Raw genomic sequence first — 14,787 nt, forward strand, 5'->3', positions numbered from 1 at the left:
TCACTTGAACCGTAATGTCATGTGACTAATTACAACAGAGCCGAAATGATATCCTGAAAGCTGATTGGCTGATGGAGCCACAAGAACACGCACATGCTAATGCTGGTGAATGGGATGTGGCATCAAAAGGCAGCAAACAGGGAAGAATAATAATTCATTAATAAAACAGGAACTGATACAACATCTACTATAATATACAGAAATATTTATACATTGCTTGCAAAAACGTTATTTTGCTGCCAGGTGCTGAAGTAATAGACCTACCACTAAATGCCAAACCCTGACCACCTAATATAGAATAACAAATATTATAAAATATTTATTTTAAAATATTCCATAAATCTGACTGAACATGTTAAAAAGGTTAATATCCAGACAGAAAAACGTTTATGAAATGCAGTTTAAAGCCTGTTGTTCAGGGAAAAATCTTCTCCAGATAAAACTAAAGCATTCTGACGGGCAGCTCTGTTTTTTTCTTCTTGTATTGTGGGATCTACGACACCATTTCTTCACTCTCGCCTAGACAGTGCACAAACCGCTCCTAAACCCTTTAAATATTTAACACTCACTCACACAGACACACACACTCACAAACCCCACAATAACATTCAGATGATGCAACTAGTTTGAAAACAGAAACTATTAATTTCGCTCGAGTTGTTGTCACAACACTGCAAGGCTTCTTAAAACAAAATCGTGATTCACAGTCGGGGCGAGATAAAGCCGTGTGTGCTGCATAGGGGGTGTGGCCTTGAGCTTTTCATAGGCGCAGTTTAAGTACAAAATTACAGCTAAACCTTATAAAACTTTTAAGGCTGAACCCGTTTAGCCCTCCCTTGCTCTGCAAGACCCGCTGTTTAAATATATGAAAACACAACAAGGCCATTACGTCGGGCATAAATCCTGCAGGATAAAATTTAAGGAAGCCTGTGAACGCTTCGCAGCGTAGCGTATTTGCATATTTTCCAATTTAGAAAGTAATTCGCTTTCGTCAAACGTTATTACTTACAGTTTAAAAGTTCACAAGGCCCATCATAACACAGCTAGGAAAGAAAGAGATATTAGATGAGAGAGGGGTTTATGAGACAAGGGGCACACAGACATATCTATGTGTAGTCTGAGCAACTGAAAAAACAAGTTTTATCAGACTTTGAGGTATTAAAGAGCGGTTACGTTCTGGCCTAATTTATGGAGCACAACAGGGTCACAGTATAGTTAATAGGGTTGCAAATTTCCTTCTTTTACCTTTCCCCTCCCTATCCTCGCATCTCCCCTAGTCTCCCCTAGTCTCCTTCATCCGCGAGTCATTTCTCACCTTGAATAACTCTCCTCCCAATGGCCGACCTCTGTGGCAAACGCTTCAAAAAATCCTGAACAAAAACAGCGCTACCACCCTCTCGACTGTCCGGCTGAAAAATGGGCCTGCCCTTATGGCTTCACATTTACATGCATGTTAGTGCTACTTATATTCCGATGTAGTGCCGCATATTGAGAGGCGGGCGACCTTACGGGCAGCCACGACCTCCGCGGTGACACACCGACATGCCCACATATACAAAACAGTCGCATTGATCATGCGTCTCAGAAACCGCAGCAGTCGGAGAGCGAGCTTGCTGGTTCTTTCTCTGCGGGGATGAGCGATTGGAGACTAGAGGCTTGAGAGGATTTGGGATGGGCTGAGGCTCGGAACATCTGCGGATCCAAACGAGGTAGGGAGAAAAAAAGTGAAACGCTGTGTGTGCAGATGATGCAACAGCAATGCAATGGCGAGGCCAGGACGCGAGCTGAATTAACACCCAGCCGCAGGAGGAAAAACCCAGCTTTTCTCTTTCTCCGGCAAGGACGTCCAATTGTCTTTCAGAAAAATCCTGCCCAGAAACTCAGGTTTATCCAACAGAATTTGTCCTGCTAATACGGTCTCTCGATAACACATCACCTTAAAGCAAAATATTCGCAAAGGTTATATTTTTAGGGAGTGCTTGTTCCGTGATTCAAAACCCAACGGAGGGCAGGCTGGCATACAGCAACCACGATGTAAATATGACTATGGATGCACTTCTCTATAATAATCCTTTACAATAATGTGTCATTTGTTAACATTAGTTGACTAAATAGTTAACATGAACTAACAATAAACACTGCTTGAACGGGATATATTAATCTTAGTTAAAGAGGTAGTTCACCCAAAAATGAAAATTCTGTCCTCTTGTCATTTCAAACCTGTGTGACTTTCTTTCTTCTGCAGAACACAAGAAAATATTTTGAAGAACGTTGATAACCACACAACAGCGGTAACCATTCAGTTCTATTGTATGGACACAATACCAATGCGGGCCAATGTTACCACCATTGTTTGGTTACCAACATTCTACGAAATATCTTCTTTTGTGTTATGCTGAAAAAAATTGTCATACAGGTTTGGAATGAGAAGAGGCAGAATAAATGATGACAGAATATACATTTTTGGGTGAACTTTAACATTAATTTATTAATACGTTTTTAATCAAATGTCGTACAACAATTCTTACATGGCATAAAAATATATTCCTGATTGTCATCTCATGTTAGCTAGACTTCATTCTAAAGTGTGACCATAATAATACATTTTTCAAACGTGGAGGCAAGCTGTGGCCTAAGCCGAAAGGTTTCCAATGCATGATGTCTCTACCTGCATTGCTTTTTGGGACTTTCTCCTGGCCATACAGGGGCACATAACGATCATAGCATAGCTGCAATCTCCCCTGCGCTAAAAGACGTACGAGCAGAAGACGTTACGATCCTCATATGTTTCCAGCAGCTGCTGGTGACCAGTACAAATGGCCTCTATTAGCTGTGCTGAGTCACGCAGAGCAACCGAATGAAAGTACCGAAGAACGGAGTACTCAAGAAAGCCCCCAAGCTCAGGCCCGCCCGCCCGGTCCTCGGTTTTCCTCCATCCAGCTCTCTCTCTCTTTCCCGTGTCTCCTTCTATTTTTCAATTTAAAACAGGGTCCTATTGCTGTGCTAAACTTTCTTTTTGTCTATTTTCATCCATCTTACTCTCTATCTCCACCTTTTAAATCTAAGCCCGTCCAACATTTTCCTCTCTCTTTCTATCTTCTTTCTCTATCTATCACTTTCCCAATCTCAGTCTTTTAGCTGGTCTTGTACCATTCTCCTCATTCTCACTTTCTGCCCTCCTCCCAAGAGACAGGAGTCTAAAGACTAGATAACTGATGTACAGAATCATTACTCTGGCTGCTCAGACATAAGGATGAATGGAGCTCCTCCTGCTCAGTGTCTCATTAGAGTCCACACGTAAACCCCTATTCAGACAATGCCGTTGCCGGAGATGCGGCGTGCCAAATGTGTGCCAGCATACCGCATCTGCATATTTTTTTTTTAAATGAGCGGAAAAGTAGACCATGCACATGAGAATAATGACTATCAAAAATAGATGGCATGAATTCGGCGGTGTGAAACAAAAAGCATCTCCTAGAACATGTTTCTTTATAGCGTCCACCACGTTCCCTCTCCACCTACACTCATCACAGCTTCAAACCCTCATGCTTCTCAATAAGTCCCTTCTGGTTTACATGCATTGCACAAGATCATTTTCTTGACAGATTTGAATACTACTACTACTACTACTAATATTAATAATAATATTGAAACTACTAATAATAATGCTTACTAATAATTAATACTAGTAATGATAATAATATGAATAGTAAATAAAATAAATAATAATAATTATTATTATTAAATAAATATTTTCCAATACTACTTATAATAATAATTCTGCACAAAAGCATGATAACAAAAAGCAACAAAAAAAGACAAAACCAAACAAAACTATACTACTCCGAGGTATAAATATAAAGCAAAATTGCAGAAAGATTTTGTACAGTTTTAAAAGAGGAGATAGTACGTCATGAAGACAGAAGTCGAAGTGAGTTTTAAAGTTTATGTGGCATTACACTTAATGATCAGCCACCCATGTGGATAGTCAGAACGGAGGAAGAGAGCAAGATATTTAGAATCTGCCGAAAATAAGGAAGAAAAAAACAAATCTGCACCTCTATCAATGAATGCCTGTACAATTTAATTATTTTGTGTTTGGATGTGCTCTCAATATTCTACACTGCCTCGCCAAACTTCCATCGTGTAAACGTTGAAATCCAAACAAATCACCCACAAGAAGAAACCATTTTCACATGGCATTTCTTTTTCTTGTGTTTGTCCATTATCCCACTGTTTACAGCACCGAGCGGAGAGCCAAAGACCCGCTTTCAGGACCTCGGCGCGGCACAGCGTAATGTTGAATCTACAAAGACGGGTGCGTGTGTGTGTTTTTGTGTGCGCGTGTGGGTGGGTAAGCCAGTGAATAAATGGATAACAAAACCCCTTGCAGCCTGTGAATTTAAAAAGAAATCGCGTGATTGGGAGCGGGGAGATGACGGAGAGATGCAGCAGGCTGGAGGAGGTGATAACGTGTGAGGAGAGAAAGTGGGTGGAGGTGGAGAAGGATGAAGCCAAGATGGAGAACTTCCTATAGTGCTGACGAGCACGCCGGTATGATAATGTTGAATTACGGCGGTAATTCCTGTGGATAGAAGTCCGGAAAACTGCAGGGACGGAAAATTTATGGAGGTTTGACCCCAACAATAAAAATTAAATCACTTGGAAGGATCAAGGTCAGTTTAACCAATGAGAGCTTCAAAGCAGGCAGGCCTCAGCTAGGGTATATGAAGAGGACAGAACGCCTGCCAAAGGGAAATGGATTTTGAGAGACACTGACGCCAGTGTTTGAGACCGGGGGTTTTTGAGAGGGAGTGAACAGGTACCTAAGCTCAGTAACACAGCCAACCAGGCCCGATGGCCACACTACTGAATACAGGCCCTGCTAGGCTGTTGGGGGATGGGTGCCAGGGACCATATATATTGCAGAAAGGAGACAGTTCCTAGAATCAGCCAGCACGACTCCCTATAGTTCACAAGCAACATGATTAACCACCGAACTGGGAGTACTCCAGCGGTGCTATTAATAAAAGATAACCTCCTACCCTCCCCAGACCCGCTTCTCAAAGCCACATTTTTGCAGGCACATACGGAGGACAGCTTTGTTTGATACAACAGAGGGACCTCGTCCCTGGGGCTGCGGTAGGCAACTCTTCCAGGGCTAGATGGGTAAATTAGGCACTGATGCGACCCAAAAGTCAAACTAGGTCCTCTGGGTCGGGGATCAATTAAACAAAGCCTGTGAAATAATGACACCCCTGGGAAGACCCCCTCTGGACCCCTGCCTCAGGGTTTCAGGAATCGATCTTTCCGAATACACCACAGGTACACGGCTTCAGCAGTAATTACCTCACCGCAGGAGAGAGCGAGTGCACAAACAAGGCACAGTTGTGGCAGAACCTTACCGGAGACGCCAGTAGCTGCGTATGACACCAACTGGCAAGGAGAAGATAAGCAGGAGGTAATTATAGTTCAGCTGCTGTTACTGGTTGAACACGCCACATCAAAATGCAATTGTGCGAACTGTCACCTTAAATTAATATTTTATGGCCAAGCTGTAGAACAGAAACAATCATGGCTATACAACTCCAATTAAGAGATTACTGAACATATCTCACACACCTTCAGATTCTATTCATCTTCTCATTGTCATAAATCTTTGTCTTGACTGCTGCCATTTGGCTTTTGGACGATCATACTTGGACAAAAACGTGATGGTAAATAACCTTGATAGTATATGAGGGGGTGGTTTTACTTAGGCGTTATACTGTAATTTGGTTGAAGACAAAGTGAAAATAAATTCGAGAGAAAACTAAATGGGGAAAATGTTTACACAGACGAACTCGAACAGTCAGAGTATTATCCTCAATGGACATTTTTGATGTAATGTAATGACTAACAAAGTGATCAAGCTATTAGCGACCTGAAACCCAAGAGAACTTGTACGGAACAGAACGTCCATCGGTGCCAGGCATTTCATAACTCAACGAGCCTACCAACTTTTGGGAAAAATACACATATATAAAATATGAACGTAAATCAATCCCTAAAATAGCGATTCGGAACAATTAAAATCAAAAACCCAACTTTGCGTAACGATCAAACGCACTAACAAATGTTCATACGTTACATTGGTCTATATTTACAAAATGGTGTGTAAATCCAAGCCTGTTGTTTAGTATCTCCCAACGCCGTGATGGAAACGGGGGTAAACGCAAATAAAGACATTACAGCGTGACAGGAGACGAAGGGGGAAAGGCTTCAAACTGCTCGTACCTTTGTGCATGCCAGTGAAACGGTCTTTCAGCACGGTGAGCTCGTAGATCTTGCCAAATTCCTCGAAGAGCGGCCGGAGGTCCTTCTCGTCCAGGTTGCGCGGTATCTGTCCGATGAACAGTTTGATGGCATCGTGGTCCTTCATGGGAATAGTGGCGCAGCTCGCGGGACTGTGACTGTGGCTTATTCCGTTCACGAGCCCGTTCGTACTGGCCGCGCCTCCGTGCACCGTGCCGTCCACCTGTCCGTTCGTTAAAGTTGCCATCTTCACGGCGAGGAGTTTCAGACAGTATCGGTGGTTCGCGCAAAATCTTCTCGAGTGTTTCAGATGACGGGGATGAGACGTGACACAGATCCTACTCTCGAGACAAATATGTACAGACACGATCGCGTACCATTGAATAGAAGTCAAATATCAAAAGCTTCGGCGTTTGGTCGTCCAGGCGGAGGCGTGTTTCCCTGTACGTGTGCCCTAATGTTCAATAATTCATTCATTCATTCATTCATGTAATAAAAAGGAGAGACGGAACGAGAGCTTTCGCTTTCTACTCACACCTCCTGTTCCCCTTGCCCCTGCTTCTAGCTACCCTTTTATTTTTTGCATTGAGAAGTCGGTATGGGTGTCCTCCCGGTTTAAACAGACAGGGCTGGCTCAAGCGCGCTCAGTGCAATGGGGAGGTAGCGGGGAAAAAGCAGCGCCCAGGATCTCGCTATTTGTGACACACGATGAGCTCTCTCCCCCTCTAGTCGTTACACAGTAACATGGTATGTTCCGCCGAAGGAGAAGGACTATAAATAAAGAAAATATCACAATTTGCACAGCTCTTTGTACGTTGCCTTGTGAATGACGCATCCGTGAATACGGGTTTACACTATATGGTGACATTTCTTAACGAAAATAAATCAAAGATTTGTTGTGCGTACGTGTAACAATCACTGTATGCATTCGATATCCCAAAGGACTCAATTCATGCTTAATGTTCGTCTTTGTCAATTTCTCGTGAGAGCTTGAAAGGATTCGCAAAATTCGATTTTAAAGCGCAGAGGGGGAACTGATGCGCTCGGCCCCGTGGACAGCTCCGGTGCTGAAACGCTCGGGAAGTCCACGGGCAAACTCAACCTTACGCGTAACCTCCCCGGGATTAAAAATTGAAATCATTAAAAGCAGCACAAATCAATTTTAGCAACAGATAATAATTAGTCTTTGGATTTAGAAGCGACGATGGCTGTCTTCAAATACACGAGCCATGTTTGAGAAAGAGGGATGTGAGCTCCTCCGCGCGGTGTGTACTGGCACGGTGAATCAAATCCCAGCCCTGAAGCCTCACGGACGACGTAACGTGTGTTCGTGTGTGTGTGTTTGTGCGTATGTTCACGAGGGGGGTAATAAACACACAATCAACTGCATCGTGTACTATTTAGCAGAGCTCTAGATAGCTTTTGTTGGATCTGAAAAGGAAGCTTAATAGCTGACACGAGACATCTACAAGTACTCTTTATTTATAGTCATCTTTTCAGGCGTTATTTTCACAGTGTCTTCGGATTTCATCAGACAAAAATGTTGTCGCAAATGACTAGGCTATTACAGAGCATTTAATCGCTTGCTTCAACAATGAACTCTCTTGCCTCCTAGCCAGTGCAAGACATAACGTGTCTCTCCAATTTAATAACATAAAGTCCTCATCAAGAACTCTACAGAGATCTGATGTTCTTTCTGATCAGGAACAACAGCCTTCCACATGAAATGAAGACCGCTTGGAGATTTGAGCAACGCCTCCAATCATCCAACGGCAGCCCAGAACGCATCTAAAACGCCACACTTATACACGGTATGAACCGCTGTTGACAGTCGGAGCGCGTACGCACAAGTGCAAACGTTGCATGCAAGCCTCCTATTTCCACACGAGAGCACACAACCACAGCATTTTTCATGCTGACAATGACACACCACTGTCGAACCCAAAGCACCTGCTCATAATGATGGGAAATTGTAGACTGCCTCAGAGTTCCCGCTGAGCACGAGGCCCACGGAGAACAACAGGCTTACATTTGTTCACACCGGCACGACGGCAGGTAGGGGCGCTCAGGCGAAGTCAAAATGGAGGAAAATTTAAAGCTACTTTGGATGAGTTCTTCTGAAAGCCCGGAAAAGGAAAAGTAGCGTGACGTGGTTGTTTAGAACAGCGTTTTTATTACAGTACACTGAATAAACACTGCTTATCAAATGGCTACCTAAAATAACGCGCATTTAACAGGGCGTGCTCGTCATTTTTTATCATTGTTGTAGACTATGACAAGCATCGTTAAAGCATGAAGTACATGTTGACGTCTGTCTAATTAGTTTTTTTTTTACACGACCATAAGACATAACATTAGTGCAAAGGTCATGGGTTTGATCCCCAGGGAACACAATAAAATGCGTTCCTTTTGGCGTTTTCTCCTCTCTTCTTTAAAAATCTTGCTGTATCAACTCTTTGCGATAAAATGTTGAGTTGCATAGTCCTTGCCATTAACATCACATTACAATTTATACATTTGGCAGACGCTTTTATCCAAAGCAACTTACAGTGCATTCAGGCTATATATTTTATCAGTTCCCTGGGAATCGGACCCACAACCGTTTGAGCTACAAATGCAATGACCCGCAGCAACAATTATCCTAATATGTTTAAGAAAAAATAGTAACACGATGAATTGCACCATGCTCTTTGGACTTTTCTTAATTAACAACGCATAAACCATTTGGAGCTCAGCAGCTAAGCGTCTACATTGCATCTTTTAATTTACTTTACAAAAGGTCAATTGGTTAAATATTAAAACAGAGTATAATATTGTATGTGTTTGGCCTTAACGATACGATTTAAATCGCTGGACGCACTCCAACGCAGGATTATAAAGGAAACGAGACACTCCGTGGCCCACTCCCCTACCGCTCGCGGAGGTTGTAATGGTCCGTTAATGTCATTTCGGACTGTCAGTATAACCCAGCCCAGCTGAGTCAGTTCGCTTTCTTTGGCAGGGCAACGTGCTCGGTTCTGCAAGCATACCCTTGGGGCCACACTGCCCGAGATCCCGCCTGACTCGCCTTGAGCCATATTTTTAATACAAGGGCGAAATGTATTGGCACAAATCATTGTAATTATGTTCTGCGCGTACTATCGCAACGATTATATAAGATATGTTACCATTATTGTTCCCGATGGTCTTTCCGTTAGCTTCTCTATCCTCTCATTCTGTGTTCTCAACGCGCCGCGAGCCGCCCAAATGAAATGCTCCTGATGAGCGCGTCCACGGACGTGATAATAATAACCATTCGCAATTAACGGATAATTTACGTACCGATTGGACTACGGGGGGTGCCCCATAGGTCGCCGAGAGCACGGTTTGATGTGGCTCAAATTAATCTGGAGAGGGAAACATAATGCCACAATCTAAATTTCCGCTGAGGAGTGGTCTCAAGAGGAGACACGTGCACGTCTTCATCCTAAAATTTGATCTCAGTGGTGTGGATATCCAACTGAGCCTTAAAATCAAATGACAATCATTGTGTTTTTTCGTCTAGGAAATAAATAATGAATTCAAATGTTATTTTCTTCGACAGCAGGCATGCTGCTAAAAATAAGTAGGCTACTGGCGTTGCTTGTGCATGGCCGCCTGAACGACAGTAAGCCGCTGTCCAGGGTGCTGAAATATTCTCTTGGTGCCACAAGCCTTGTGATTATACGTTGATGTGATGACTAACCCACTCTAAACCCTTTCTCAGATAGAAAGCAGCAAGAGTCTCCTCCTGACACCTCTCAATCTTAACTGACAATCGAGTGCACCAAAATGCCCTTGGAACATTACTTGGAATCAACTCCCGTTCCGGCAGCATAATTGTTGAGGAAGGCAAATAAACGAGTGGCAAATGAAATTCTTGCAGGGCAGCTTGCGCAAATAGATTGATAATATGCACCAGCCACCACAAAGTACGTTGGGGTTTAGATATAACCTGTTCTGCATATTAATGTCTCTCCTAACCTGTCCTTCATCCAGGACAAAGTTCTAAATCTCAGGAAGCCTTGAGCCTCGGAGGCGCTTCATCATCTCTTTGTAATTTAGGAGGACGACCAGGGAAAGGGCAGAGGTATGCAGAACTCCAAAAAAACTTTGACAGAGTGGTGTATTGAAAAAGATGCAAGATAACCGGAACCGATAAATGTGAGGGAGGAGCAGAAAAAACTTGACTGGGGTCAAACCCAGACAGAAAAAAACAATAAAACCAATTTACCAAACAAGCATATAAGAGGCTGACTATTATCAGTTCCACTGAGACTAATGCACATGCCAGTCTGAGAAACCTTTTAGAGACATTGTTACACGCATGCACACACTCCACAAAACTAACAACTACATACTGGAAAAATATCTTATTTTTTTTACATGTAAAAAGAAAAAAACTGATTTACATAATCTACACAAGGGTACATCTACAGTATGTGCAGAGATTGGTGGAGCTTTCCCCCTTAATTATTGTTTACTCTTAAGAAGCTCTTTATCGTGCAAGTGGTGAGTTGTTTGCGTCAGAAGGGAGCTGCGGGTTGTTAGCGCAGTATTGAAAACAGATTAGTGCTTTGCCACTCAGGCGTTTCTTTCAAACTTAAATTCAGATCTAAATTCTCGACTCTCTCTTGGCTTCTACCACACTGTAAAAGAAAACATGGCACATCAATGACAGTATTGCCATTCAAAAGACATCCAAGAGAGGAAATACACACATGGGAGTAGCCTAAGCCACACTCCAAGAGTTGAATAAATGAGATAAAAATAACGTTTTCACACCCTTATATTATCAACATAAATCATTTAAAAAAAAGAATGATTTTGATTCTTGTCAGAAACACAAAATTAAAAGTTATCTTCAATACAAGTTAGGTATATGTGGACACCGTTGAGCTCCAAAAACAAAAAAATAAGCTTAGTAAAAGAAACATATGACTGTATGCTCTGTAGTCCTCTAAAGCCATTTGATAGCTTTACAGGAGTAATTTAAAGTAATTTTAAGCTCATAACCTCTGCCCAAATTTGATAATTTCTTAAAAAAACATTTGTATCCATTTTCTGTGAACTATTCGCAATCAACTGATGGCCTTTTGACATTATGAATAAAACTAACTGTATTTTCTCTCCCATTTTAATTATTGTTACTGCAGAATACCATAAAACATTCATGTATTGACATTTTTAGTTGGACCTGAAGTGAGAGAGAGAGAGAAAGGTTTTCACCTGCATGTGGCTCCTAACTTCTCTCCATGTCAGGCCCATCTTTTTAATCAGGGGTTTGGATTCCGGTGAACTCTGACCCCTAGACTGTCTCACAGCACCTGTGCCACCGCCAGACGTGTCACCTCGCTGTCATGTCAGCTCCACTCGGCTCCTTTACAGTGACTGTGGTTGTCTGGGTGTCTGGCCCCACAGAGCCCCTGATTGCTCCCGCGGGAAGGTGTTATGGAGGTGGGCGAAGCCACCTGCCACGGCCCTACAGCGATGGAAGCTTCTAGGACCTTGGGCTCATCATGACTACTGAAACTAATAGTAGAAATTCAACACATGGTGCTGCCCAAGACCGGTACAATAAAAGGAATGTTGAAAAAGGAAAGGAGAGAAAGAAGGAAAAAGAAGAGGCAAAATTACTTCGCTGCAGCAACGAGTGACAATGTTGGCTCATTCGAAGTGAAAAACTGCGCCTATGGAGACAGCAAAGTCACTCAGGACCAATTTTCCTTCTGCTAAACCAGGTGCAAGCAATTACATGAAATGATTGGACAATCAGTCAGTCTCTAATACTCCGAAGGCACCATAAACTTTCTATCATGTGTTTATGTTTCAGGTGCCGTTTCTGGGCAGCAACCACTCCAAAGGGAGAGAAAGGTGACAATAGAAAAAGCTCTGACATGCTTTATGAGGTATTTCTGTGAAAATAGCCAGCCTGTCTGCCGCTACAAGAAGGCATAAACAACCTGTTGTACCTTTTAACTGTTGTATCCTTTAAAAAGTCCCAGGGGGGATTTTAAAATACTGCCGCTGAGCTAAATTACTTCCAGTCCTTTGGGGACTCTTTGTAAGAACCATATACATTCATTTTGTGTGGAGTATGCACCGGAATGCACAGTTATAAAGAATTTAAGACTACATATGGGACAGTGTAATCTGTACAGACGTCCATTAACTGCAGATAAAAAAACAAATCATGTGTCCCCTGCCCATTGCAGTTTACAGTACTTACAGTGAAAATGGGGTTCGTAGACATAGGAGTGACGAAAATACTACTGAAATCCTGAGCAAGGGTCAAAGCTTTGTTTTATCATTTGTATCCGTATCTTTGTACATTTATTTGATTAACAATTAATATGACATTTGATAATTAAAAAAAATCCTTATTGTTAAACTGAATTAAAGCTAAACATGTGGCTTGACGAGCACAACTAATCACAACAATAAACAGAGGCTTTAACAATTTGCTTTGTTAAAAGGCATTACCTCGCATGGAGCTGAAATATAATTTGCAGAAATTATATCAGCGTATTGATGTATAATAGCTTAAAGGGACAGTTCACCCCAAAATACAAAAATTCTGTCATCAGTTACTCACCCTCGAGATGTTTCTAAATCTGTAAAGATTTATTTGTTCTGAAGGACAAAAGGAGAAAGATATTTGGAAGAATGCTTGTAACCAAACAGTTCTTGGCCACCGTTGACTACCATCTTAGGGAAAGTTACTATGGTAATCAATAGGGCCCCTAAACTGTTTGCTTTCCTACATTCTTCAAAATATCTTCTTTTTTGTTCAAAGAATAAAGCAGTTTACAAAGAATTGGCCACTATTGACTACTGAATAAAAGTGAATAAAAGAACAGAGCATTTTCATTTGTGGATGAACTGTCCCTTTAACTATGTAGATTTTTTAACTGCTAGTATCCCAACATACAACATAATAAATATCCTTAAGTTTAAGCTTTTTTTAAAGCTATTAAATGTATTTAGAATCAGTGCAAAGACCACAAACACAAAATATTCTTTGTATTTATCTACCTTCTACATCGTAGTGTCTTTGATATACTGTGGTTGTGAATGCGTATTGTTCTCACTGAAAGCATGTCAAGGCTGTGCAAGACACTTTTGGCTCAAGTTAAACAACCGGACGGCACTACAATGTGCAAAGTCACTCACCAAGTAAATTGCACAAACCATAGGAAATGGGGTCAATTAGATGTTCGACATCGCCAGGCCTTCTATACCCGCACACAAGGCAGTTAAAAAGCATTACAAAAACCTCCACCGGATTACAAGAGCAAATGTTTGCGTCTGCAGGCATCCAACCCATCGTCTCTGACATTTGACATGGGCCATGTCCTCAGCATCGGCACGATCTAATCTCACTCCGCTCCTGGGGGATTGCAGAGCAACGGCAACGCCATTATCTAATGACGGGCCCGAGATGCTGCATGCACATGCTGTACATTTAGAACTGGCCCCTGGGTGCTTTTTAGGAGGTTAACATTTGCTGACCCTAACTAGACCTTCTATTTGGCACCTTGCCTGAGCCATTAGACTTGGCTTTGCTTCTTAAAAGCATTGTTAAGGAAAGCGCTCCATCCAAACGTCAGGCAAACACCCCTGGATGAGTCGTGAAATGAGTGGGGTAGAGAGAGAGCGAGAGAGAGAGATACACAAATCAAATTCAGACTGATATAAACCTAAAATCATATAAACAGTGGCCTCCAAAATTTGAAAGAATGTCATTGTACAAACGCATTACATAACAAATATCAATGTGACTGGCATTTATTTTAAATAATTTTACATTTTTATGAATTTGGCAGACACTTTTATTGAAAACATTTCCAGAGCTTGTTTTAAATCACCTTTCTAGCATTTCTGCCATTTCTTAAATACCCCTGTGATATAAACATGCAAAGAAAAATATTTCATGCAAGTTCAAATAATAAAAACTCCCATAAAAAACTACACAACTACCTATTCTGTGTGTCTGGCTCCATTAGTGTGCCCATAGGCTCCCTGGATGCCTTTCTTATCCAAAACAAATATTCCTTCACATATGTGGGCATGAATTTGTGTGACTGTGTGTGTGTGTCAGGATAGAAAGTGACAGAGCCTCGTGCTCCACACCCCTTACCCCCTTCCATCCGTCCATCCGTCACAGCCGTGATCTTTAGCTTCATTAGCATGAGAATGGGGAATGATGAGATAGCTGGCATCAAATGCCAGCCGCCCGGGAGACGGCAGCAAGGCTCTGCCCGTCCCTGATACAAACACACACACACAGAGTGGCTCAACCGTAGAGCTAATTTTAAAGACGTCGTTGCAAATTTGCCACACACACATGCACGCATGCACGCACGCACACACAGTATAGCAGAAAGAGCTCTTTCATCGCAGCTCCTCAAGGAGCATCTGCCAGATATCTTTAAACTGGTTTGCACTGTCGTCTTAAGTCACTGCAACTAGTTC

At 42.1% G+C, this 14,787-nt stretch overlaps 1 protein-coding gene across 15 annotated transcripts in view; it reads right to left on the reverse strand.

Moving 5' to 3' along the window:
- Positions 1-14,787, reverse strand: part of celf4 (CUGBP, Elav-like family member 4) — a 99,180-nt gene that overhangs the window by 64,961 nt on the left and 19,432 nt on the right. For 3 of the 15 annotated variants that reach the window (XM_056730963.1, XM_056730953.1, XM_056730952.1), the window contains exon 1: positions 6,277-6,914. The exons of 6 other annotated variants lie outside the window; for them this stretch is intronic. In XM_056730963.1, the coding sequence (XP_056586941.1) occupies positions 6,277-6,541 (265 nt within the window). In that variant the 5' untranslated portion in view covers positions 6,542-6,914. Of the gene's footprint in view, positions 1-6,276; positions 6,917-14,787 lie in introns of those variants that run through there. 6 more of the 15 variants (XM_056730951.1, XM_056730954.1, XM_056730950.1 and 3 more) reach the window with 4 other exon arrangements.

This window comes from Triplophysa dalaica, chromosome 19 (genome assembly GCF_015846415.1).
Source record: "Triplophysa dalaica isolate WHDGS20190420 chromosome 19, ASM1584641v1, whole genome shotgun sequence".
Taxonomy (NCBI): domain Eukaryota; kingdom Metazoa; phylum Chordata; class Actinopteri; order Cypriniformes; family Nemacheilidae; genus Triplophysa; species Triplophysa dalaica.